Raw genomic sequence first — 25,841 nt, forward strand, 5'->3', positions numbered from 1 at the left:
AGCGCGCTGTGATAGGCTGGAGAACTGTCCGTCACCGCTCAGAGGCGGGGCTGTAGGAGGTGAAGGGCGGAAGGGCAAGGGGCACGCGGCTGTCATGGAGACGGGGCCCGGCCCGGAGCCGGCCCTGCCCCGCCGGGGACCGGCCCTACCCCGCCGCGCTTGGGCCGCGCTCCAGCCGCTTCGGGTTTGGGATGAACCCGCTCCCCCCGCGGTGTTCCCCAGCCCACGCGGTTCTGCTCGGCTCCGGCCGTGCCTCCTCCCCTCCTGCCCCTCCTGGCCGTGTAAGTCCAGCCAAGTAGCTGCGAGAGCATTCCCAGAATTACGGGGGTATCCCCAAAATAACAGCGCCTGTCTCCAACGCCCCAGCCAGGCGCCGGCACGGCCCGGGCTCCTCTCGACGCTGCCTGCCCCTCATGGCCACGGCACAGACGTTTCTCCTGCGGGGATCCTCGTAAGGGTTGGGCTGCACTGCTTTGCCTGCGGTGGCGTTACAAGGGTCTCCTCCCGGTTTAACCGGACACCTGAGCCCCCCGCCCAGCTCGGGGAATTGTGGTACAACACCTCCAGCCTCTCCCACCGGGAACAACGGGAACCGGTGCCGGTACATTGGGTTTGTGCAGTGCCAGCTCAGAGTAACCACGATGCCCCGGCAGACACCTCCAGCCCCGCTGTCCCGGAGGGTCAAACCCTTTAGTAAGAGAGCCAGACTTGGCATGGGAGCACCAGCTCCGAGAGCTGAGTGGTTATTTTGAGGCAGGGCAGGACAAATCCATAACTTCTTCCTTTCCACGGGAGCTGCTGGCACTGCACGGATTCCAAAGCACAGGTGGGAGGGATCTGAGCCTGTTTTTGGGGGCCTGAGCAGGGTCAGAGCCCCCAGGGTCCCCAAAGGGTCAGAGCACAGCAAAACTCCAGGGCCGGTTTGATCAAAGAATTTGAGCCTGTGAAGGCTTGGGAGGAGGTTACAAGGGCTCCAAAGAGGGGGTGCAAAGGAGGGGAGCTGCTGAGCCCTCCACTTCTGCTAGCACCGCCTTTCCCTCCGCCCTCAACGGCTTCTGTCACGACAGCGCCTGGCCCCGAGTGATTTACTCCAGTCTTGGCACTGAGTCCAAAGTGCTGGAACCCATCCCCGAAATTCTGGTAAGTGCTGTGCATCCCCTTCCCGAGGTGTTCCCAGCAGTGGGAGGGCAGGATCAGCTGGAGGAGCTCCTCGCACTCCACACTCTGCTCCCTGCCCGTCCCACTGCCTGTCCTGCTCCCTCTCCCACCAGGGTGGCAGAACAATCCCCTCCAAAAGGCAAAATCCTGCTTGACTCTCCAGGAAGTGGCCACTGGAGCTGGGCAAGCCAAGGACTCACATGGGGTGTCCCCAGGAACCCCTAAGCACCCCTGCCCTATCTCCCATTGGGGTTGTGGGTGCTTTAAGCAAAGCCAGAGGCTCTTGGCCTTTCCCAAATATTTGCACCAGCATTGTCCCCTGCAGTGGGGAGGTCACAAGCTGGGCAAACAGGCTGAGACCTGCCAAGCTCATGGCACATGGGGCACTGCAGGACCACAGCCCCTGCTGTCCCCTCACCCTCCACAGCCCCACAGCCTGGCTGAGGGGGCACAGAAGGGTCTATCGGGACATGCAATGGTTTTGTCAGACCCTGGCACCCCTGCCAGGTCCCATCCCTGCCCCCTGCATGGCCCCAGCCCAGCACTGCACTGCCAGGATCCTGCACAGGGCAGGGTCTGTCCCCTGGCTGTCTCTTCCCGCAGCTCTGGGGGCACAGGGCCAGCTGGCGGCATGGCTCCACAGCCCTCACCCCACGGAAAGTCAGGGGATTTCCAGGCTCTGGGAAAAAACAGGAACTGGCAGCGGGTGACAGCAGCTGGGCACACCCCGAAATGGAGCTGCTGTGCAGCAGAGCTCATGGGATCAGGGCCCCAAAACTCCCATCTTTGTCCCCATTTCCTGAGACTGCGTGTCTCAGAGTGAACAGCAGCCTGGGAAAGGCTGTTCCAGGAGAAGCCAGGCTGTTTTCCAGGAACATTGCTTCTGCACAGGGGCAAACAGACCAGGACACAACTCAAGACATTTCCCCACACCTCCCACCAGTGCAGGCACAGGACAGCCCCAGTGCTCCCAGCCCATCCCAGCAGCACTTCTGCTTCATCCCCATCTTGGGGTTTCCTGTGTGAATTGGGATCTGGACTGGGATGAGAGGAGGAAGAGATCCTGGTAAGGGAAATCCAGTTTTGGTGGTTCTGAGAGGAGGCTGATTTGGTGCTGGATGGATGCCTGTGTGTTCTCCCACTGTATTTATTTATGTGTATTTGTGTAACACCAAATAAAGAACTGGGGGGAATTAAAAAGAAGGATCTTTGTAAGAAGGATATATTGGAAAGTGTGACAGGATTGCCTTGATTAATTACTGTGTGCACATGAATGAAGCCTGGGAGCAGCAGGATTAGCAGGGGGAGAAAGGGACTGTCACAGACCTTCCTGGTTCCCCCTTTGCCTCTGGCACACACCCACTATTCCCAAGGACCTGGTGTTAATGTGGCTCCCATCTGGCAGCACTTCCCTTCTTGAGGATAAATGAGTTCCCTTTGGTTGCTGCTGTGCTGATGTAAGAACAGACCCATCTGGGAGGCTTTTTGTGAGACCCCTCGGGATTTTGTTCCTACCCTGGGACTACAAAAGTGGCATGAATCCAATGCAAGCAATGGGAAATTAAAAATACTAAAAGGCCTGGTGTGGGGAAAACGAGTGAGTAGCCGAGGATGGCCAGAGCAAGTAATTCTCATTTAATTCCTACAGCAAGACTCATGGCATGGCAGTGGGCAGCATCCTTGGAAGCTGCTCAGGGTTTGAGTGTTTCCAGCTCTCCTGTGTCCTCTGTGGGTTGAGCTGCTGCCTTGGTCCTGCAGGGAGGAAAAGTGAGGAATTTCCTTTCCTTTGGAGAAGAAAAATACTGGACAGACTCTGCTCGGGCTGCGGGCAGGTGTTGAGAGTGTGTGCGGCCAAGGCTGCTCCAGGACTTTGGTTTGCCTCCCATTTCCATGCCATCCCGGGATGGATGGGTGGATGGATGACACCAGGAGAGCACTCTGGATCTACACGGACACAAAGGCTGCAGGAGCGGGCCTTGCCGGCACCCACAGGAGCCCCCCGGGTTCCTCCTGCCCGCTGCGGGGGCAGCTCCCGCTCCCGAACGGGGAGAGGCGGCCCCGGAGGCTTCCCCTCCCTCGCGGGCTCCTTCAGCCCCGGGCCTTTGCCGGTCTCCGGAGCCGCGGGCCTCGCTGCCCGTTCATCAGCCGGGACTGCACCGGCACCTCCCAGCGATCCCGGGTTCCGAGCCCTGCCTCTCCTGCTTTCCGCTCTGCGGCCTGGCCCGGTTGCCCCGGGCCCGGTTCTCTGTTCTCCCGCTGCCCATCCCGGTTCTCCCGCTGCCCACTCCCGGTTCTCTCGCTGCCCCCGGGCCCGGTTCTCCCGTTACCCCGCTGCCCATCCCGGTTCTCCCGTTCTCCATTCCCCCGCTGCCCATCCCGGTTCTCCCGTTGCCCCGCTGCCCATTCCGGTTCTCTCACTGCCCCTGGCCCCGTTCTCCTGTTCCCCCGCTGCCCATCCCGGTTCTCTCGCTGCCCCTGGCCCCGCTCTCCGTTCCCCCGCTGCCTCTAGCCCCGTTCTCCGTTCCCCCGCTGCCCAGTCCCAGTTCTCTCGTTACCCCCGGCCCCGTTCTCCGTTCCCCCGCTGCCCATCCCGGTTCTCTCGCTGCCCCTGGCCCCGTTCTCCGTTCCCCCGCTGCCCATCCCGGTTCTCCCGCTGCCCCCGGCCCCGTTCTCCGTTCCCCCGCTGCCCATCCCGGTTCTCTCGCTGCCCCTGGCCCCGTTCTCCGTTCCCTCGCTGCCCAGTCCCAGTTCTCTCGCTACCCCCGGCCCCGTTCTCCGTTCCCCCGCTGCCCATCCCCGTTCTCCCGCTGCCCCTGGCCCCGTTCTCCGTTCCCCCGCTGCCCATCCCGGTTCTCTCCCGGCTGCCGCCGCCCCTTTCCCCGGAAGTTCTGTGCCGCTCACACCATGGCGGACCCGGAAGCGGCGCCAGGCGGCGGCGGCCGGCCGGGAGCCTGAGCCCCGGAGCCCCCGGGATCCCCCGGGACCCCCCGCGACCCCCGGACACAGGTAAGGGCCGCCCTCTCGCTCTCCCCGGGACTCGAGGCTTCTTCCTCCCCGGCCCGATCCCTCCGTGGGCGGGGGCCGCGGGCCCGCCCGGGCCGGGCTGGGGGGTTCGGTGGGGACACGGCCCCCGGTCGGGCCTGTCCCGGGAGCGGTCGGTCGGTGCCGCGGGGAGTCCGGGGGCTGCGGGGATCGGGCCGGGCCCGGAGCAGCCTGTGGGGACGGCAGTGCCGGCCCCGCTCCCCCTCACTTCAGCCGCCCGTGTCCCCCACGCGTGTCCGTCCCGCGTGTGGAGCGGGGCCGGGGGCGCTCGGCGGGGCCGCTCGGGGCTGTGCCGGCACCGGCAGCGCGTCTGCCTCGGAGGGAGCCTGAGAGGCTGCGGAGCCTCTGTAACCGTGATCGCACCAAAAACCAGACCCCTCCAACGCTGTCAGAGCCGGATCCGGACAGGGAATTGCCCCAGTACAGCCGGGGTGGCCACAGCCAGCGAACCCTCGTGTTTCTGACTCCCTCTTCAGCTGCTTTTTCACTGAGCGCTGTGAAAACTGTACAGAATCGTGGAATGGTTTGCGTTGGAATGACCTCAAAGCTAATTAAGTTCCACCCCCTGTCCTGGGCAGGGACACCTTCCACTATCCCAGGGTGCTCCAAGCCCTGTCCAACCTGGCCTCGGACACTTCCAGGGGTGAGGCAGCCTCAGCTGCTCCGGGCAACCTGTGCCAGAGCCTCGCCATCCTTACAGGGAAGGATTTCCCAGTATCTCATCCAGACTTCCTCTCAGTGTGGAGCCACAAATCCATCATGCACCATGCTCCTGCTGTGGTGCAACCTGTACTGGCCCAATTCAGAGTCTCTGCAGTGTGGAACCAGTGCTGTCAGACCTTTAACTGGGCTGGCACCAGAGACTTCACCTTATTAAATACGAGTGCCAGCTCTAAAACTCCTCAGAATAACTGTAAATCCCAGTGTAAGAACTGTGGCTCCCCATCAGCAGGCTCGATTTACAGTGAAAATGAGATGGGCTGGGCAGGGCAGGTCCTGCAGGTTCGGCACTGGGATCCAAACCCCCAGAGGGTTTTCTGGTCCATACACTGTCCCTGGAGTGAGTCTGGAGTGCAGGGGGGTGTTGGCTGTGGCCAGCTGTGCCTCTTTGGGGCTGTTCAAACTGCACATCATTCTCATGTCATCAGAGCATTGAGCTCGCCCTGTGTCGTGTGGGAATGGCTGAAGCAAGAGCAGCTGGTGGTGGGAATGTTTAAGTGGAAAATGATGTGCTAATACTGTTGCTGTGGGGTTGGGAGTGCTGCGTGTCCCGTGCAGCACTGCCAGGTTTTGCAGAGCTCCGTAAGCTGCCAGCTGGAGCCTTTGGAAGCCTGAACTCTGCTATCTCTGCCAAAAGCTCTTTACTTCATGGGGGTCTGATTGTTGGATGTTTACACCCTCATTTTCCTAAAATAAGCCCGTACCTGTCTTGTTCAAATGTTGCTGGGAGGTCTCTGCACAGGAGCAAGCCACGCTGTGACTTGTCACCATGAGAGTCTGGATCCCTCAGGGATCCTTCAGGAAAGGAATGCCTAACTGGGAGGTTTCTACTCTCCTGAGACATTTTTCTGTTTAAAACTTAAGACTCTTAAATCTTTTATGGTTACGTGATCGAGGTCTGTACAAGTGTGGGTGTGATTAAGGTGAACACACGCCTCTCACGGAGCAGGTGCGTGTTGAGTCTGCCTTGAGGCTGCCCTGATCCGTAGGGAAGTTGGCTTTGATGTCCTGAAGTGGTTTTTCCACCATGAGTGGCTGCGTGTGAAACAGAACGTTGGGACCTGCTCAGGTCCAGAGGATTTCTCCCTAGTGTCTCTTGGGAGAGAAACTGGGGGGAAAAGTGTGAAGAATTTGGGATCTATGTTTTCTTTGCTTCTGACCTTGCTTAGCCAAGTTGTGGAAGGAGAGTAGCCCCAGCGCTCCCAGTGCTCTGCCCCATGCTGGGGAGTGTCCCAACCCCAGTTTTTGGGAATATTCCATGTACCTGGTGTCTGAGTCACAGCCTCAGCCTTAGCTCTGCCTTGCAGGGATGTGTTTGTGGTTTGGGAATGTTGGTTCTGGATGTGTGAGGGTGATGCTGGGTGGATTTACACAGGAACATGCCGAGTTCCTCGGCAGAGTGTGGATGGTGTCTGATGAGGCATTTTTGCTCTGTCCAGAAATAGTCCTGTGTGTTCTCCCAGGTGGAAAAGCAGGGACAGGTGGACTCTTCCTGTGGGGGGCAGTTAAAATTTTCTCCTAAAGGGGACTTTTCCTCCCAAAAAGCTGTATTTGAGTGGTTTTCCCCTTTATGGTCTGAGTGTCAGACGAGGAGCAGCAAGGATCAAGCTCTTCCTTTTCCCTGTAGAAACTCTGCTGTCCTTGGAGGGCAGGTTTGTTATTTTGCCTGCACTGCCACAGCTCTTGCAAAAATCTCTGGAATTACCCAGATTTTTCTTCCCTTTCCTTACAGACTGATTCCCACAGTTAATTGTTCCATGCTGCAGCTCTGCATTGACTTGTGGTGCCCAGGTGATGCCAGGATTTGCCCTGGAGCCTGGCAGTGCCATGCTCAGCTCCAGGGCTGCAATGCTTGTGTCCCAGGAGCCTTTTCCATGCTCAAAGCATTCAGGAGATCAGGGTGGTTCAAAGTGCTGGCTTAGGATGCCCTGAAGTGATTCAGTTTTCATCACCCATAATACATGTTTTCCTCTCTGGTGTTCTCCTTTGCTTTGGTAACTGGACTGAGTCCTATTCCCATCTGCTTGTTTGGTCTAAACTTCCCAAAAATACGTCAAGGAGAAGCATGAAAGGGGAACTTGAAGGTGCCTGGGTGCTTGAGATGTAAAACTGGCTGTTCAGAGTTCCGTAGTGTTGAGTTCCCATTTCTTTGGGGCTGTTACATCCTGACTGTATCCCGCAGAATTCCCTCTGGTGGGTGTCCGTGCTGGGGGCTCATGAGTGGGTGCAGCAGGGTGGGGACACTTTGGGGCTCCACCTCTGCTCCATGGGGGTGGGCAGGGTGAGGGGAGCTGATCCCTGAGCAGGAGGAAGAACAGGATCACATTCCCAAGGTGGTTTTTGTTGTTCCCAGCGCGTGGTAATTCATGATCGGCAGGTTTAGCTCCGGCTGCTCCAGGCGTGTCTGTGGGTTTCTGGCTGTCTTCCTTTAACGGAGACAATTTAAAATACACCAACAAAGGCTGGAACACAACAGGAGGAAGTGCTGGCTGCGTTTGCTGGGTTGTTTTCACCTCTCCCATCGCAGTTATCAGTGATCCGAGCCCTCACCCCCAGCTCTGTCCATCCTGATTACACCACAGCAGTTCTTTGTGTGTTCCCAATTGGAATTTTCCTGCTGCAGCGCTGGTCAGAGAAATGCCTAAAAAGCTCAAACTCTTAAAAGCCAAAAATTATGTTCTGTAACCTCTAGACATGATGAATTCCAGAAGAATTCCAGACTGGAGCTGCCCCATAGCCCTTGTGCTGACAGCAAACTGTTCGGAATATTGAAACCATTCTGGAGCTCAGTGATAGGATGAAATCACTCAGGGGCTTCGTCATCCTGTGCAGGGAGCTGCTTTCACTTTCAAACCTGGGCTGCCTGGCCAGGAAGGAAAATGTCCGGTGGGATTTTTAGCGTCGTGCCCACCCTGTGGATCTGGGGGTGTGCTGCTCTTCCCTAGTGCTGCTCCAAGAAAACGTGGCTGAAGTGGTTGAAGTTGGGAAGAGGCTCTGTGTGCTGGGCTTTCCTCTCCCAGCCCTCTCCCAGCACGAGTGCTGAGACCGGGAGCGTCGTCTCTGGGGATTTGCCATAACAGCGGAAGCTGCTGCTTGGTCGGAGTATGTGTGGTAAGAGAAGTGGTGGAAAAACACTTTAAAAGTTTGCTTTAGTTGTTCCCTCACATGTGTGGGCCTCTGTTGTTATCAGTGTTTACTGTCCCAGCAGCAGGATGGGATGTGGAAGTGGAAGCACTTTGGAACTTGCTGATTTTTACGATTTTCTGTGATGTGGCTGCCTGGAGGATGGCGGGACAGGCACAAACCGAGGGCTGTTCCCACTTCTCTGTTCTCGTGCCGGGTGTTGTCCTGCTGTCCTCACGCTCATGCAAGTCTCTGACTCTGGGTTTAGTGAATTTTTAATTTAGTTTTTTCTTGGAATTTGGGAGTGCAAGCTGGACAGCAGCCCTTGGTACTGCAGTGTGAGCTCAGAGTGAGAGCTGGGCCAGCCTCACGTTCATCACCAGGAGCTCGTTTGGCAGCACAAAGACTTAGCAGGTGCAGGTTGGATTTTGGGGTGTCCAGCAAGTGCTGGTGCTGTTCTCCTGGGGTAAGGAGTTCCCTCAGCATCCTGCAGGATTGAGGTGTGGCTGGAATGGTGCCAGCTGTAGAGTGGTCTCTTGGTGCCTCTTTTCCCCCCTGTTCTCAATGCTTGGATGTATTTTTCACTTGCACTACAGCCCCCCATGAAAAAAGGCCCAGATGATTCGATTCCAGCTTTCTTGCTAAGCAGTTTTCTTTTGTTTTGCCAGTGGGGTGTGATCTGTTGTGCAGTTTTCCTAGAAAACTGGTGCTGCTTTAGAAGCAGCCTCTGCTCTGCAGGGTCCACCAGTGAGATCTGGTGGTGAGCTAATGCAGAGCAGGCACGGAGGGACACTGATATTGATTTTACCCTTCCTAAGTTCCTTCAGATATGTAAGTAAAGCTGTATATATTTGCTATGGGTCTTACGGGAAACACAGCTGCTGATTTCATCTCAAAAGCTGTTGCAAGTAGGGGAAAGAAAAAAAAAAAAAAAAAGAAAAGCTGCAAAACCCCAGAAGTCTGGTATAAGGAAGAGTCACAGGGTTTTATAGACACCGGTGCAAGTGGTGACATTGACCCTGAGATCAGCAAACCTCAGCCCCCTCTTTTTGCAAAGAGAATCTTTGCAAAATAGAAAAGGGAGACTACCAAAAAACCAGAACCCAAATAATCCCTTTGGCAGCTCTGCACAGCATTCCATAGGTGGGATGTGAATGTTGAACTCTTGCTTTTCACACAGAAAGTTCCTTAACACATGGGGGCTTTGCCTGTGACTCCATCACGGGCTTGGTGTCCTGGCTGGTTCCTGTGGGCCCTGCAGCCCCCACACAAGCCCTGCCCAGAGGGCACTGCTGGCACAGCTGTGGCACCACAGGAAGGCAGAAAGAGTCACTTTAATTTCACTTTCCGTTGCAAATGCCGCAGTCATTTTGTCCACCGCAAGGTCACTTCTTTTTGAAGGGCCTCAGAGTCAGAAATGGCTTTTCAAAAATATTCTGTGTAGCAAATAGTGTCTTCTGAATGATCAGAGGTGGCTGTTTTAAATTACAGCTTTGGTCTGTGCTCTGTAGGTGTTGTGTGTGGCTGGATTGCTCCACCCAAAGTTTTTGGCCATTTTGATTTACTCAGCTTCTAGGAAGGGTCAGGGAAGGCAGGAGGGGACAGAGAAAGATTCAGTGGAAGTAAAGACATAATGGATACTTTTCTTTACTCTTTGGTTGTATAGGTTGGTTTCACTTTCTCATTTTTATTTAAATCCATTAAATCCAGTTGGAAATTGGTTTCCTGTGGGATTATGGACAATTTAGAAGAAAATGAATCAGTTTGGAGTTTTTCACTGAGAAGCTGCACTGGAGGCAGGGTGTTACTGTGGGGTTAATCCTGCCAGGACAATGCTCCTGCATTGGATACCCTTTTGCTGGCAAAATGTAAAGTGCCAGAAGCTGATAAATTCAGGGATTTGTAGCATTAATACTATTAATTTCAAATGATTAACAAGGTATTGTTGAGTTTGGTGTGGGAAAGGTTTTGATGCACAGAAACATCTTCACTGGAACTGGGGAGACCCCAGTGTGCCATGGGGTGGGAGATGAGGGTTCACTGCTGGCTCAGCAGTGTCCCCAGAGCATATTTTCAGGAAAACAAGTGATTTAGGGGAATTGATTACACACGAGTGCAGAGTCTTCTTGTGCATTAGATAAGCAAATTCCTGAGGCTGAGCCCAGCTCTGTGTGCAGTGACCCAGGCTGTGATCGTGGGGACCAGGGGGGCTCCTGCGGTGTGAAAGGCAGGAGAGGTTTGTTCCAGTCCCAGCCTGGGTGAATTCCAGGTGTGGTGGTAATGGAGAGCTCTTTTTCCCATAAACCCCTCTCTTTTCTGAAGAGGCAGCAGCATTTCACAGGCTGGTGGCTGTTTGCTCATCTCTCAGCTATGTTTAAGCTTACAAGTGTTGTTCTTTTGTTCCCCACCTCCCCTTTCACAAAACCTAAACGTGCCTTTTTTTCCCAGCCCAGGACATGGTGCAGGGTGAAGAGCACAGATAAAGACGCTCCCACCACTCACTCCACAGCCTGTCCCACCCTCCAGAGGACTCCATGAGGCAGGACACGGGCTGATGCCCTCAGCTCACCCCGCCATGGATGGGGGGAACAGCTTCCCACAGCACCAGCAGCCGGGCGATGCCGTCCATGGCATCGCCGGCCTCCGCTCCCAGCTCGCCGTGCCAGACGTGGAGGTGAGGCCCTGCACATCCTGGGGAGGGGGAGGCTGTGCCCAGGAGGGGTTTGGGCAGAGCAGCCTGGTCTGGTAAATCCTGGGAGTCCTGGTCTGTGTTTACAGCAGCGATTTCCAGACTTCCCAGGCAGCTGTGCAGGATTGATCGGAGGGGTTGAGGTTGGATTGAGGAGGGAAAAGCAGGGCTGTGGTTAAAACAAAGCCTCTCTGAGAGCTGCTGGGTGCCAGCTCTTTGAGGAAGGACTGAAAAGACCAAGAGAATCTGCCCAGGATTGGAGACCTTGTTCCTACCCCAGCACATCTCTACCAGACATGTGAATCTGTGCCCCGGTCCAGCTGTTCCTGTTCCCAGAGCAGCAGAGATAAATAAGTTTTATTTGTCCTGATACAGCTGCTAAAACCAGGCCAGGTCCCTGATGCATTTGTCCAACAGGGCAAAAAGCAAACCCTTCCCAAAATAGCTGATGTGTTCCTGGAGTTTTCTCTTTCTGTTTCAAACTCTGGAATGTGTCACATGCAGGGACGCAGGTTCAAGCGAGGCCCAAGTTCCTGTTGCTTCACATAGAAGGTTTCATTGCTTTGGGCACAAAAAGAGCAGATTAAAGGCTGCTGTGGAGCCAAGGAGATACTGTGTTCTCTCCCTGATTTTATTGGTGTGAGCTGAGCTAAGAGCTTCCCGTTAATTGGAGACTGTTCAGAGGAGTGGGAAGACAAAAGGCACAGAAGGACATTTTTGAGTGTGACCTCTGCCAGCCAATATCAGGTTATTGGGTTGCTGCTGACATCCCACAGAGACTGAATCATAGAACCATGGAATTACTGAGATTGGAAAAGACCTTCAAGGTCATCAAGTGCAATCTGTGACTGATCACCCCCTTGTCACCACACCAGAGCACTGAGTGCAACATCCAGTCCTTCCTTGGACTGCACCACCTCCCTGAGCAGCCCCTGACCACCCTTTCCACAAAGATATTCCTCCTGGTGTCCAACCTGAACACTTCTTGGCACAGCTTGATGCCATTTCCTCTTGTCCCTTCAGAGTGTCCTGTGAAAGGGCTGGGGAAGGGGCCTGACCCTGGTGACCATCCGGGGACAGTGGTGGGGGAGTAGGTCCCAAAGCTGAAACTGGAGTCCTGCTCAAGAGTTGAGGAGCCAGCTCAGCCTCTGGGAAGCACTGAGGGAGGGAAGCCACGGGCCTGCCCTGGGATCTGCATCCCCAGGGAATGGTTCCAGGCCTCTGCTGCTCTAACTGTGTTGTGCCTTCTGCTTGCAGAATTCCATGCTGGCCGCCGACCCATGGAGTAGCTGCTACTCTTTCCCAACCTCGTCTTTCCCAAGTGAAAACCAGTGAGTGCTGTTCTCCCTTGTCTAATCCCCTCTGCTCTTGCACACCCCGTGATTCAACTGTTTCTTTACTACTTTCCATGTTTACTTTATTTCACGGTCTGATGGGGAAATAATTGCATCATTCACTGATCTTGTGGTGTTTCAGACACTGATGAAGCTTGGAAACAGCAGCAAACAGCTTTTTGTTTTTAAAAATGAGGAAAAAACCCTTTGTTTTCTGGTAAACCTGGAGGCTACAATAAGGGAGGAGCAGCCTTGGTTTAGGCTGGATGTGTAACACTAATGGAATTCTTAAGAGATCTGACTGAGCAAACACACTGGGCAGTCTGCACAGATGTGGAGGAAGGTGTTACCTGAACCAGGTGTCAGATTTTAAGTGAAGTTAAAATCCTTTGTCATGTCACTGGAAGTGACTGACACTAACAGCCATGTCATGTCTGTACTGAAAGATGTTGTTTTCCATTTTCCCTCTTTACAATGAACCTCCATCCTGGATCACCAGGTGGGATATGACAAATGTTTGGACAACATAAAGTGGCCTTGTGCCATCACTGAGTGACTTGGTGGGGCTAGGGGTTTGGAGGCTGATCCATGGCTTCTTTGGTCTCTTTGGATCCAGGGAGTGGCACAGATACACAGGATGTGTTCTTTATCTAGGTCAGAGGTGGGAGGAAGGAGAATTGAAAGAAGCAGATTTCAAGATCCTGAACTAACAACTGTGCTCCGAGTGCCTGGAATTAAACTGGGAATTTAATGTAACCTCCCTCCTCAAGGGATTTTGGCATCTCCATGGTGGGATCCCTCCCTGTGAAGGTGTGAGTTGCAGGCAGATGGGAGCAGTGAGGATCAGCCCCTCTGTCAGGGAGATGAGGGGAAGCATGTCCCTGTGTTGGTTCTGCTGCCCTGGTCCCCTCTGGTCCCCTCTGGCCACAGCAGGAGTGGATGGACAGGGCAGTTCCACATGAGAGGGTACCAGAAGCTGCCCCACAGGTGCTGAGGGAGCTGGGCTGTGCCAGCTCCTCCCCACAGGAGAACAGGAGACTTCTCAGATCCATTCAGGCCCTTTGCTCTCGGCCAGCCAGGCTGATTGGAAGGGGCTGTGCTTTTTGAGCAGGATTCCTGTAAATTACACGTTGTGAATCCTCCAGAGAGCTATAACAGAATTTCTGTTTTGCTGCATTGAACCACAAGATTAGATTGTGTTTATCTATTGCATTGGGGTTTTTTTTATTTTTTATTTTTTGTTTTTTTTTTCTTGACCATTTGTTCTGGTTTTGCCCCTCACTCTCTTCCTGTTTGGTGCCGCTCGTATCAGCACTGCCGGGAACGTTGCAGCCCAATCCTGCAAGGACATGCCTGTGTCTGACACAAACCTGGACTTGCTGCCTTTGCTGGAGTTACTTCTGGAAATGAGGCCCATTGTAGTAATGATTTGCTAGGGAATGATTTAGCCAAGGCTGCACCTTTAGCTTCCTGTTCTTCATACCCCAGGAGCTGTAAAAATCACCTTTCAGGTGAGATTTTCCTTATCTGCATTTCACGTTAAAAAAAAAAAAAAGTCTGTGCTTTTTGTATTTGAAAATGGCACTGACTCTGTTTTAGGTGGATTTAGAGTGAGGGGGTTACAGGCAGGAATCCTGGAAGGAATGGAAACATTGAAAAGTGTGATTTAAAAGGCAGTTGTAATTGTAACCCATGCTGTAACATAAAAAAAAATGCAGCTGGCAATAAGAGGTGGTGCACGTTTTTCTTCAGAATCCTTGCAGAGAAATCTCATTTGCAAGTGGCTGTGTTTGGACAGGGCTTATTCTCATAGCAACACCTTTATCCTGAAGCAGGTTTTTCCTGTTTCCTTTCAGGAGTTCACTTTCATGCTAGGGAATTTCTTTAGAATACCCCAAAAGTGGCCTCTTTGGTTTAGATTTTCTTAACCTGACAAATGTCAACAGTGTATTAAACCTCCCTGAAAGAACCAGGGAGGTTCAGGGCTCTGAGGAGCAGCAGCTCAGCTCTTTTCTGAGGAAATTATCTCTGCAGAGCTCGGCTTCCCTTGCTGCTGGAGGCTCAGCACATTCCTGGCTGGGGGGGATCTGGGGCAGCCCAGTTGTGCTGCTGGATGAGGTGTCACACAGTTGCAGCAAAGCTTTGTCCCCAGTTTCCAAAACACACAACCCGTTTTCTTGCTGTTTTTATGCCTTTTTCTGCCTCTGAAATAGTAAAGCAGGCTCTGAAAAACATGGATTGCTGTCTGATGAGGAAGGAGAGCACCGGGCTGGTGCTGAGGCAACCCATGACCTCTCAGCTCTCCCTGCTCTTCCAGTGGCTTGAGATGTGAAGTTTGTGTCTCTGAGTGGAGGACAGAGGATGGAGCCTGGCCAAAACACACGTGGCAGGTCTCAGAGAAGTGGCACTGTGGGCCCAGAAGAGTTTTGGATGCATTGGGTCACGGATGAGCAGCTGGAATGCAGCAGAATTGCAACGGAGCATTCCTGTTCAGGTGGCTGGTGTGATGAAACCAGCACAAATTTCCTTTCTGGAATGGTTTTGGGTTGTCCAGTGAACCCCTTCAGCCTCTGAGGGAAGCTGCTGATCCACAATAGTTTCCATGGAGCAGTTTGCCAGGAGCTAAGCCCTGGAGGGGCTGAGCAGGTGGGGACAGGGCAGTTTGCTGTGGGCTGTGACAGGGTCACTGACCTGATTCTTGCAGTCAAAGCATTTTTGTCCCAGTTTAATTCAAGCAAACTTGTCAGTGGCTCTGTGCCAACCCTGCAAATAAGGGGGACCAGCTTTGAATTCTGACTTAGTGCAGGTAAAGCCCAGCTCCAAAGGTACTGAAGGGATTTGGGGGCTTTCCAAGGAGGATCTCAGAGCGGTTCCTGGAGCTGCTGTGGGCTCTCCCTGCAAACTGCAGGAACCAAGTGCATCTCACATGGACAGATTGGAAGACCAAGATTAAGGGTAACAAAATACCAACCCGAGCTGATCATTCCACAGCAGGCCAGGGAGGTTGGAGCTCTCTTGGTCTCCTCGTTACCTTGACTGACCCCTGGCCAGGCCACAAAGTGCCAGGGAAACAGGAGGGGGTGTTCACTTTTCCAGTAAAAATAGTTTTTCTATTCCTTGGTTAGTTCCTTGGCACTGGCCAAGCTGTGTCCTCATGTGAGAGACGGCGAGACCACAGCGGCCTTGACTTGAAAGCCTTTTAAACCAGCCTTTTCCTGTGTGGAAATACATTCATTCCCAGAATTTATGCCCAGATTTTAATTTCCTTGGATGGATTACAAAGAGCCAGGGCTGGACTGTGGGAGCTGGGATGTGCAGGTGTGTTCACACAGGGTCTCAGGTGTCTCTGCAGCAGGTAAAGCCATGGCAGCACAGAAAAGAAGGGGAAAAAAATGAAAGGAGGAAGGAGCTGTTCGTTTTTGATGATTTTATCTTTAGTGGTGGGAAACAAGCAGAAGCTGTTCGTTTTTGAGGATATTATCTTTAATGATGGGAAACAAGCAGGAAAAATGCATTTATCAGAGGAGATAACTGTGTTTGCTCATAAATCCACATGTAAATGTTCACCGGGTGTGTTAACGAGCTGCTGGCCACACATGGCACCTTAATTGCTTAATAATCCTTTGGCAGCTTGGCATTCCCAGCTCCTGGGCAGGAGTTCTGCTCAAACTCTGTTTCTCCCTCCCCCAGCACTCTGTGGGTTCTCTGGGCATGGGGGAGAACAGGAGGAAAGCATCCAGGCAGGGTGGATATCCCGTGGCTCCAGTGCTGAGGATATCGGTGGCAATTGCCCAAGCAGGAGCACAGCCCCTTACGGGAAGGATTACGAAGCACATTCCTAACTCCTGCAGGAGAGGGAAAAGGCTTGTGCAAACCAGGAGGTGGCGTGGAGCAGAGGCCAGCAGCTGCTCCTGGGCAGGAGGAAGGAAATGGGGCTGCTCTTGTGCAGTTTTTTGCCCCTGGCTGCCCGGAGGAAACGGATGCTTGGCACAGGGAGCAGGAGGAAGCTGGCATGGCCCTGCCCAGGAGGAGCAGGCAGGATCTTTGCTTTGTTCCCTTGTTAGCTGAGCAGAGATCTTGCCTTTGAACTCACACCAGTCACATCCCTAGTTCCTCTCTCTGGGTAACAGTTCTGTCTGTGTTTCCCAGTCTCCAGCCCTTCCATTCTGACCTGCCTTTGGGGTCTGTGAGTGGTGAACCCCCTGTCCAGGTGGGTTAACAGGGGTGTTTCCTTATCAGAGCTGGTTGTGGGGCTATTTTGGGGGTTGTGTGACCCCAAACTGGCATTCAGGTGTGATGTTTCCCTGCACCTTGTGTTCTTACATGGTGTGCCTGGCAGGTCCAACACACCCATCATGCTGGGATGTCCCATGGCTTCATTCTGCTTTGTCATCAGAGCTGAAATATTGGTACTGCAGACCATTGTAATCTATTAAATCCCTCTTGGTTTGCACAAATTGCCAAGAATTATATTTTTAATTCAGCATTCTTACACTGCTGAGTTTGGGAAGTGGGACAGAACTGGTAGAGATATTATTTTGCCATTTCTCTTCTGGATAATATCCAATAATACCCCTCTCCTGTATGTGACATCCTGAAGTTTCACTTTCACTTCTGACAGAGGCTGAGGTGACCTGAGAAATGCTGGGGACTGACAGGGAGTAACTGCTTCTCCCATTCCCTTACAGGCAATATTTTAACCCCCCTCAGGATTTTTATATGGATTCCATCAGCAGACCACATTTCTTGGATACAAACTATGCAACTGTGGACCCCACTGACTTCTTACCAAAAAATGGGGATTTTCCTCAGGTAAGTGCAGAGTTCCTGATGTCTTTGAGGAAAAATCTGGCTTTGTGGTGCTGGGGGTTATTTTTTCAGTGTTGCCTTGCTGAGATATAATGAAGAGATGGATGATAAATTTGTCCAGCCCCAGAGAGGAATTGTGTGCAGTTGAGATCAGTCCTCTGAATTAAAAAGGTGTCCATGGTTTGGTAGAAGCTTCTCTGTGGTAAATCTGCTTCTATCTTTAAAAGGGGTGTTTGGAATAAACACTGGCAGTGCTGGGGGTGGTCCTGGCTGCTGGAGGCTTCCAGAGTGTGAATTGAACAGACTCTTCAGTTACTTCCCTCTCAAAATGCTCTTGTGCTGTGGTTACAAGTGGTGGATTCCTGAATAGTGAATATTTAGGGATTACATCAACTCAGTGCCCAGCATTCCAAGAGTGGAGCCAGGTCAGAACTGAATGTGGGAGGAATCAACAGTGACCCCGAGTTGCTCAGTGTCTCTGGGGACCCAGAGCTCCCTCACCTCGGGGATCTCTCTTTCCATGAAGGTTTTGGAATGTTGAACTGGCTTTTGGCAACATCTGATGGTAAGATTAGTCAGTAAAAACTGCAAGTAGTTGATAGTACAGAGCTGACTTTGGAATAAAGAAGGGATGGGCTATATCCTTTCTAGGAATTAATACAGACATTGGTGTCTGCTGGTGCATGTGTTAATTCCCCTCTTGTTGTGTTTTTGATTTCTTGGTGTGGCTAAATAGTTTTGTCCCTCCTTGGGGCTCTGATTTCTGCAGGTTTGGATGTGCAGGTGCTGGGGTTTTGTGCCTTTTGTTGTAGCCACTGGTGTGGTCCCCCCACCCATCTCCCTGTGCCTCATGTCAAGGACCCACCTGAGCAGTCACTGGGCAGCTGCTGGTCAGGGTTTTCTGGCTGGATTAAACCAGATAAATAATTGAATCACAGGAGCATTGATTTCTGCCTCCTGCAGAATTAATTGTGGGAGGAATGAGGCAGAAAGGTGATCTCATCAGCTTGTGAGACCATTTACCGGGCTGCAGTGGGAAGGGGAGAGGGGTCCCTGCCCATAGGTCTCACCTCCAGGTCTGGTGGGGTTTGGTTGATGGGTTCAACGGGAAAAAGCTTAATTATTTCTTTAACTTATGTATATTCTAGTATCTCAGTGGTCAGTCAGCTTCCTTCCCTGCTGCATCACAGAAATTGATCTCAGGCAGCTTGGAGGAGCAGATTTTTTGGGGGTTCTTTGTGAAAGGAGAGGCTTTGTCTTGGCTGAGTGAGAGAACAGCAGGAGGCTCTGAGACAAAGCAGGTGTGAATGACCTCAAATGATTCCCAGAGCAAGAAATAATTCTTGTGCTGCTCTTACTCTTTGGGAGAGGAAGCCATGGGTGGGGATTGAGGTGATTTTAGGCAAATGGGCTTTTGTTTGGACTCTTTCTTTCTGTAGTGAGACTGCACCTATTGCAGGTGCCTGCAGGTGTTCTGCCCCCAGTGTGGACACAGCAAAGTGTCCTCTGAACCTAACACAGCCAAACCAGTTCCTTCACTGGGCTGTTGTACCACCAGGCAGTGCCATGTGCTCCCACGAGGAGCAGAGCAGCTGTATGTTGCTGTCCTGTCCTGTTCCATGGTTTGTCTATGAGCCCATGCTCTGCTCCCTGGAGATTGCACAGGGCAGTGATGTGTCCCCCTGTGTGTGCTGAAAGTGAGGAGCAGTGGATCAGGCTTTGTTAGAGCTCTTTTCTAAGCTGAAGTTCCCTGCTGGAGTTGGTACCTCTGAGTACTGAGGTGTGTCTGGAGCTCCCCAGAGCCAAGGGACACCCTTCAGTTATTTCACCTCTGGGGTTATGTCTGGAAGAGGAATTTCAGGCTCCAGTCATCCTCTAACAGCTCATTCTGCAGCATGGAGCCAGGTCAGTGTTCTAGAACTCTCAGCTTTGGACCCTGCATGGTCTCTCCTGGTGCTCACTCGGGTTAGGATGCACACAGACATGGAAGGAATGGATAAACCCAGGGGGTCTCTGAGCCATCAGGCATTGCTCATCCAGAGAGGAGCTGCAGGTCTGCTCACAGGAGCCAGAGTTGGAGCCAGGCTCTGGTAGAGCAGCAGGCCCTGAACTGGAGACAGTGGCATCAGTCTGGAGCCATCTGGGAGTGTCTGGAGCTTTTCCAGCCCTTTCTTCAGCAGTGTTTTCCACTTTACTGATTTCTCATTGTCCCAGACGCCAAATTGTTAAATATTAACATTTGTCTTGGGGAGCTGAAATGTGCCATCCAGGAGGGGTGGGAGCAGCTGGGTGGTTCCATCTTTACAGGGGCCTGTACAGGAAAGTACCTGTCTTTTCCAAACTTTATTGCTGCCACTGTAGGAGTGGCAAGGGCTGGTCCAACCATGCCAGATGAAGCACTGGAGCCCAAGGAGCAGCATGAGGAGTCTGCTGAAGGTGCTGGTAAGAGATTCCTGATCCAGTCTGTGGTCCTTGGGCAGGCAGAATGGATCAGGTGCTTGTGTGAGGACTTGTGTTGTCTCCACACATGGATACAGGCTGTTCTCTTGGCTTTGCTTTCATAGCAGAATCCAGAATTTTGAGGAATAATGGGGAAGGATTTGAAAGGTCTAAAGAGGAAATGATTGAGGCATTTGTGTAGCAAACCCTTTCTGTTGGTGGCAGTGATTGTCCATGTGCTGTGGGGTTTGGGGAGTGGGAGTTCTGGTGCTTTTTCCTCTGGCATTGGCATTTCCCCTCCTCATCCTTCCATGTTTTGTTTTGGGGGAGTCCTGATCCTGCAGACCTTGCTGACCTGGGGATGCTGAGAGTGGGAATTGCCGCATTTTCTATTGGCTCTGGGAGTTTCTCTGTAGTTGAACCATTCACCTTGCTGAGCAGGGAAGATGCCTCTCTGCATGGCCAGAGCAGCCTGATGTGAACTTGAACTTGTTTCCTCCACAATATTCTTGTGTTCTGGCTTGCTCCTGGGTGATTCATCCTTGCCGATCTGTTGGCATTTTTTATATAAACAAGTGGCTTGAGCAGAGGTTCAGAAAATAGTTCTGGGAGGCCACGTTGGGTCTGACAGAGTTTCTGGTCTTGGGAACTGTTGTCTTCTGCCAAAGTCTCATCCCAACCACATGGTGCCATCTCCTTATGGAAAAGTCTACAGCCTGCCCACGTGTCCTTACAAATCACAGTGCTGAGAGGAGTGGGGTTTGGTTTCTGGTGCTTCCCTCCCTTCCTGCTGGTTATTGCTGCAGTCCCAGGTGCTGCTGAGTTGGGATCTGGCACTCATGAGCAGCAGTTCTGCAAAGTCACTGTGGTCATGGTGGTGCTGTCTTGTGACACTGATGGTGAGAGCTGTTAATTGTCATAATAAAACATTGAATCCAGGAGGGTTTAACTTCTCCTCTGGCCCGTTGTCCCTGTGAGCTGTGTCTGTCCCCACAGCTTTATAGAGCCAAAACATCCTGCTCTAGGAGAGCATCCCTGCCATGTGATACCTGCTGCTCTTGGCCACCACAGATTTTTCTTTACTTCACTGCCCTGGTCAGTTTGGAATTAGTTGAAACGTGGACTCTGATTCCTCTGAGCTCTCTGTTATCTCTGATGGCTTTTGCTGACAGTCTGTGTTCCCTTTGCCTAATTTTGTGAGACTTGTGGGTCCAGAGCAAGACTTTGCTGAACACACAGAAACCTTTTCTGTTGACTTCATGTGCCCTGAGGTTTATTGAGAAATAAACCTGGGAGGGGGAGCAGCTCCAGGGGAAGGTGGAGCTGGGGACATGGTGAATGTGGCAGGGACTCTGCAGATCCTCCTTCTCTCTCCTCTGGGTGTAAATGCTTTGGGAGGAGCTCTGGTCCCCTCCTTAAAACATGGGTTGTGCTTGGGCTGGAGGGAGGAGGTCAGTCCAGATTGATTTATCCTGTGGGCCAGGAGGAATTGACTGCTCCCAGGCAGAGTCACCTTCAATAAAGATGCAGTTCCAGCCCTGTTTGAGCTGCTGTGCTGGATGGGGGCTCCTGCCCACATGTGTTAATCATAAACCAGCCCTCTCCTCACCACCAGCCCCTTGCAATCTCCTGTTAATCTTCCTTGTTAAAGCAGGAGGAGAAATTAACCTGCTCTTAAAAAAAGTATTAATTTTTAGAAGTGCTGCAGTGCACAGAGCTGTGGTGATTTAGGAGAAATCAATGCAACAGTTATTAAATTATACTGAACACTTGGTTGTGGCTGAAACAAAGAGTTTCCTGGAATAAGAAACGTCCTGGAACTTCTGTTGCTGTCCTGGAGTTATGTCTACAGGGAACACAGACATTAAAATCCATTTGCAGGCAGTTACCTGGCTCTTGGCCTTGGGTGAACAAGTGGCTTTGCATGCTCATGTCTTTGTTTCTGCACTGCAGGTTTGGGGTTTGGGCTGATGTAATAATGCTTTATAACCCCTCTGGCTGAGATACCTGACACTTCCTGCAGGCCTGGGGTAAGGAAAGTGAAAGGTGTGGTTATAACAACTCACTGTACACTGACCAAGGGCTTGGGGTGATTCAATTGAGGCACCCTGAGCTGGTTCCCAGGAGGAGGGGAGGTATAATTTGGCTTTTGAGGTATCATTTGTTGTCAGTGGATTGTAGGAGCCCCCTCAGATGCCTGTGGCCCTGGGAAAAGGGGTAAAAGAGCCTGGAGGGCTCAGATATCCCCCCCATTCCAGTCTTGATATTTTCATCTTGTTGCTGTCTCCAAGCAGCGATGTCCACCCTGGGCAGGAGGGATGGAGATTTGCCTTCTGAGGTTCTTGGCAGGCACCATTCCCTGCCTCCTCTCTTCCCAAAGCCAACAAGTCGGGAAAAGCCAGTCTGAAACTCTCAGTGCTCTTAAAAGTGCTGGTAATAGAATCCAATAGCAGGCCATGGGGACGTGGTTGAAAATAGATGCTTTAATTCAAAGCAGAGTTTGGTCTGAGTCAGGGGGTGCAGAAGATTCCTCAGCACAGCGACTCCCTGGGCTTGGCTGGAAGGGGATAAGTCAGATGTGAGTGCTGGAATAACCCTGCTTTCCTTGTCCCTGTCTGTCAGCACATGAGTTCTTGGGTGAGTTGTGGGGAGGAGGATTGCCTCTCCCCTTGGAGAGGCTGGGAACATTCCAGGTGGTGGTTCCACAGTGGTTTATCTTCCCCGTGGTGATTACACTGCTGCGGTCTTGCAAAATCAATGCAGCAGCCCTGGGTGTCTGCGCTGTGTTCCCACTTCCTTCAGCAGCACAGGTCTCTCATGTCTGCATTTTGCCCCAGTGACAGAAAAGGAAGAGGAAACAATCCACCTGCTCTTCCAAAGGTTGCACAAATTGCAAGATCTTGATTGGCTCAGGCAGGACATAGTGGTTCAGTTAAGGTTACACAGTAAGTTGCTAATTAAGACATTTCACAAATTAATTTGGCCTCTTCACTCCAAACGTGTCATTAAAGCACCTGCCCCATGGACCAGCAGAACCTGCCTTTAAATACAGCCAATTCAGAGAAAAGCAGCCTTGGGAACCCTCAGCCTTTCTCCACCCTGAGCCTGCTGGCCACAGAAACCAAATTCTGTTGTCACTGTAGTCCCTGCAGGATGCTCTGCTGGCTCTCAGGGAAGCTCTGACTCTCAGGGCAGTGCTGCTTGCAGGCTCCATGGCAGGTGAGCTGGGTCCTGGGAACAGGGAGAGCCCAGCAGATGCTCCAGCTCCTCCTGGGAGCCCCATCCATGACTGCAGACCCTGCCATAGCTGCAGTTGTGCCAGGGAAAAGGTATTCTTCTTTCCATTTGCTGATTGAAAAAACCTCCTGGACTCGGTGTGAGCTGATGTCTCAGTCCCTGTGGAGCCATGGTTCTGCCCTGCTGCAGATTTTTGCCCTGTGGGTGGTTTTCCATCCTCAGTACCTGGCAAGTTTTCCTTGGAGGGGCCCATCCTCCTTCCTCATCTGATGGCATAAAGCAGAATTCCTTCGCTCAGCTCTCCCTGGAGGGCTTTGTCTGCTCGCCTCTCTCACGAGCCTGCTGGGACTTTGTGCCTTCTTTCACTCCAGAGCTCTGTTTTTTTGAGAAATGCCTGATAAAGATGGGATTTCCCAGCTGTTCTCAGCACAAGGCCCCGAGAGGAGTTGGCTGAGCAGTGAGGCACCAAATCCTGGCTCAGACATGGAACAGGGATGAGCTGTGCTCCCTCAAAGTCGTGCTGTGGGTGCCTGGCAGGGCTGGGAGCAGGGATGGAGAGACTGGGAGCAGGGATGGAGAGACTGGGAGTGCTCAGGGCTCCTCTCCCTCCCCATGCCCAGCACATGCACTGCTGGGATTGCTGGGCAAACTGGAACTGACCCCGGGGAAGAGCAAACAGGAGCCTCTTGCACCCAAAGCAAACATGACAGTTCCCAGGGATTTTCCAGAGGGTGGGGGATGCTTTGGATCATTGCTTTAATCTGCAGTGCTGTTGGAGGAGACCTTCATTAAGTTTACATCCCTTTCACATGTCCCTTTTTGTGCCTTTTTTCTCTTTCCCCACCAGAAATTTTGCTTATTTATGTTACCAAAACTGTTAAAATTAAAAAGGGGCAGCCTTGAAAAGAGGAGGCAACGGTCCCTGGGAAATAACAGCGATCCGGGGAGGAAAGGGAAGAGAATGGGCCACTCCTTTGGATTTCTAAAGGCACAATTTGGGGTGGGGCAGCCACCAAAGACAAAGAGAGCACATGGCTCTTGGGGGGACACCAACGTGAGAACACTCCTCATGAGCTTTGTGACTTCACCTGAGCCCTGAAATCGGGGGAGGGGGGTCAGGAGGGCAGGACCCCCAACCCCGAACAGCCAAGGGGACAAAGCCTGGTTTGGGTGGCCGGGGAGGGGAGCAGAGGGAGCCCGGAGCCCTCTGGCTCTGCAGAGCCCGGCGCTGTTTACTGTGCTCTGTGGTTGGATTACACCACGTACAGTAATTCTCCTCGCACTGCCAGTAATTTCACTGACTTACCAAGCAGGCATCATTTCCTGAAAGTCAGCCCTGGACTTAGAGGAAGTAAGAGCCCTCACGTCGTGACTAAACACTCTATGCAAATCTCCGGGCACAGGACGGCTCTGCCGGGCCCTGAGTCTCCATTTTCCCTGCTCTGGCTGCTGCCTGTTGGCTTTTAAAGCCCCCCATGAACCCTGGCTGTGAATGGACCTTTCTCCACTTTGCGCTGAGCACCCTCCCCCTGCTGCTGCCTCCCGCGCCGACAGCCCCCCGAATGCTGCTCTAAAATGTCCCAAATGCAGTTCTGGCTGAAGTTCCCGTCTCTCTACAAGGTAAAACCTCATTTTTCCTGGGTTTTTTTCCTCCTCCTCTGTGTGTTTTTGGTCGCCAGGGCAGTTGCTCCCCGGGAATTGTGCAGTGGCTGTGGAGTTTTGGGGGTGATGCCTTTCTCCACGTTGGGTACCGGGAATAATTTTTTTTTTAATTTTTTTTTTTTTTTTTGTCCTCAAGATGTGATTTTATTTTGCTGGAAGCTGCATTGCTGGACGCTGTTCTGTCAGTCAGAACTCGGACTCTGAGTGTAGAATTTGGAGGGAAGGAGCTGTCTGAGGATTGATCCGTGTGTTTGCGTGGGTGTGATGGCTTTGAGGGGTTTTATTTCCAAAGTTGATGTGGGGTGCAGGAATCGAGGGGAGCACCATCCAGCCAGATTTAAACCCTCCACACTGCCCCAAATTTAGACAGACTTTGGGGTTTGGCAGCTGAAAGATTTTATAGGGATCATCTGCAGCTGTTTATTCGGTCACTCTTGAACAATAATTTGCTTAATCTGTGACTTTTGAGGTGCCAGATCTCTCTTGGGTGGCAGTGTGGCTGTGGTTGTGGGTGTGTATTTGGGTATATAGATATGGTTTTGGGTTTTTAATAAAACCCCCTCTTCACTTGGGTGCTCTGCAGAGCAGTCATCCAGAGCTGCTCTGCAGACACTGTTTCCTCAGTGTCTGGATTGTGAGAAAACAAACCATTTCTATTGATGGCTTGATGGAAAAAAAAATATTTTTAGGATGCTTGTTCTGTCTGTATTTAGACTTCACCTGTTCTTTCATTATTTTTAACACTTTGTTTTGACTGAGGGAGCTGAACTGTTCCCAGGGGCTTGGAGAAAGATCAAATGTCTGGGCTGGGGTATGGGGTACCCTGATTTTTTTCTGATTTTTTCCAGGAAGATAATTGTCTGATAATCTCAGTTTTGGGATAATGACAGGAGTACCATGTGCCACAGTGGCCTCTCTGCTCTGAGATTCACTTGCAGCTCTGCCTCCAACTCTGGGTCCTCAGCCCAGGAGAGGCCTGGATCTGCTGGGGCCAGTCCAGAGGACACTACAGGGATGCTGAATTCTAAGAATAAGATCCATATAAAAAACTGTTGCAGAAAAGTATCTGAAATAAAGATCTTGCCTGTCAGGACAACTTCCATCTGGTGCAGAAATTTGACTTCCACTGAAACAGAAGTGCTGTTACTGTAGAACCTCATGTTTCTAATGAGAAAAACTCAAAATTCTGATTAATTCATCTGAAACAGGGACAAAATTACATGTTTCAAATGTACCCCGTTGTCTGAGCTGACCCTGACCATGGGCTTTTGGTTGAGGTGATGATCCTTCCTTTTCCCTGAGGTCACCAAGGTAGCTGCTTCCGTTTGCAGCAGATAAACCAGTGGTGTGATTAGTCCAGGATGGTTTGTACTGGTTGTGGTTATCCGTGCCCTTGTGCTGAATAATTACCCTGGGTTTGATAAATGAGGTGGTGGTGGAAGTTCTTGGGGCAGGGAAGCTGGCAGGTGATTAACTTTGCTGCTCTTTAGATAATGCAATTAGTTAAGACAAATGAGAGATTCTGGAAGTTTGTGACTAATGCCACGTAATGCTGGCAGAGGATGGGATAAGTGGATCACATCCAGGAGGAGCATTGTCCTCCCTCTGCCTTGGGGCTGGTTTCCTCT

General features: G+C 52.1%; 1 protein-coding gene across 3 annotated transcripts in view; it reads left to right on the forward strand.

Annotated features, from left to right (window-relative positions):
* Positions 1-4,123: 4,123 nt before the first annotated feature.
* Positions 4,124-25,841, forward strand: part of SBNO2 (strawberry notch homolog 2) — a 47,152-nt gene continuing 25,434 nt past the window's right edge. Inside the window, exons 1-4 of one of the 3 annotated variants that reach the window (XM_033082304.1) lie at positions 4,124-4,164; positions 10,492-10,717; positions 11,990-12,063; positions 16,755-16,878. In XM_033082304.1, the coding sequence (XP_032938195.1) occupies positions 10,598-10,717; positions 11,990-12,063; positions 16,755-16,878 (318 nt within the window). In that variant the 5' untranslated portion in view covers positions 4,124-4,164; positions 10,492-10,597. Of the gene's footprint in view, positions 4,165-7,940; positions 8,032-10,491; positions 10,718-11,989; positions 12,064-13,378; positions 13,578-16,754; positions 16,879-25,841 lie in introns of those variants that run through there. The other 2 variants (XM_033082305.1, XM_033082306.1) reach the window with 2 other exon arrangements.

The sequence above is a fragment of the Catharus ustulatus genome, chromosome 29 (genome assembly GCF_009819885.2).
Source record: "Catharus ustulatus isolate bCatUst1 chromosome 29, bCatUst1.pri.v2, whole genome shotgun sequence".
Taxonomy (NCBI): domain Eukaryota; kingdom Metazoa; phylum Chordata; class Aves; order Passeriformes; family Turdidae; genus Catharus; species Catharus ustulatus.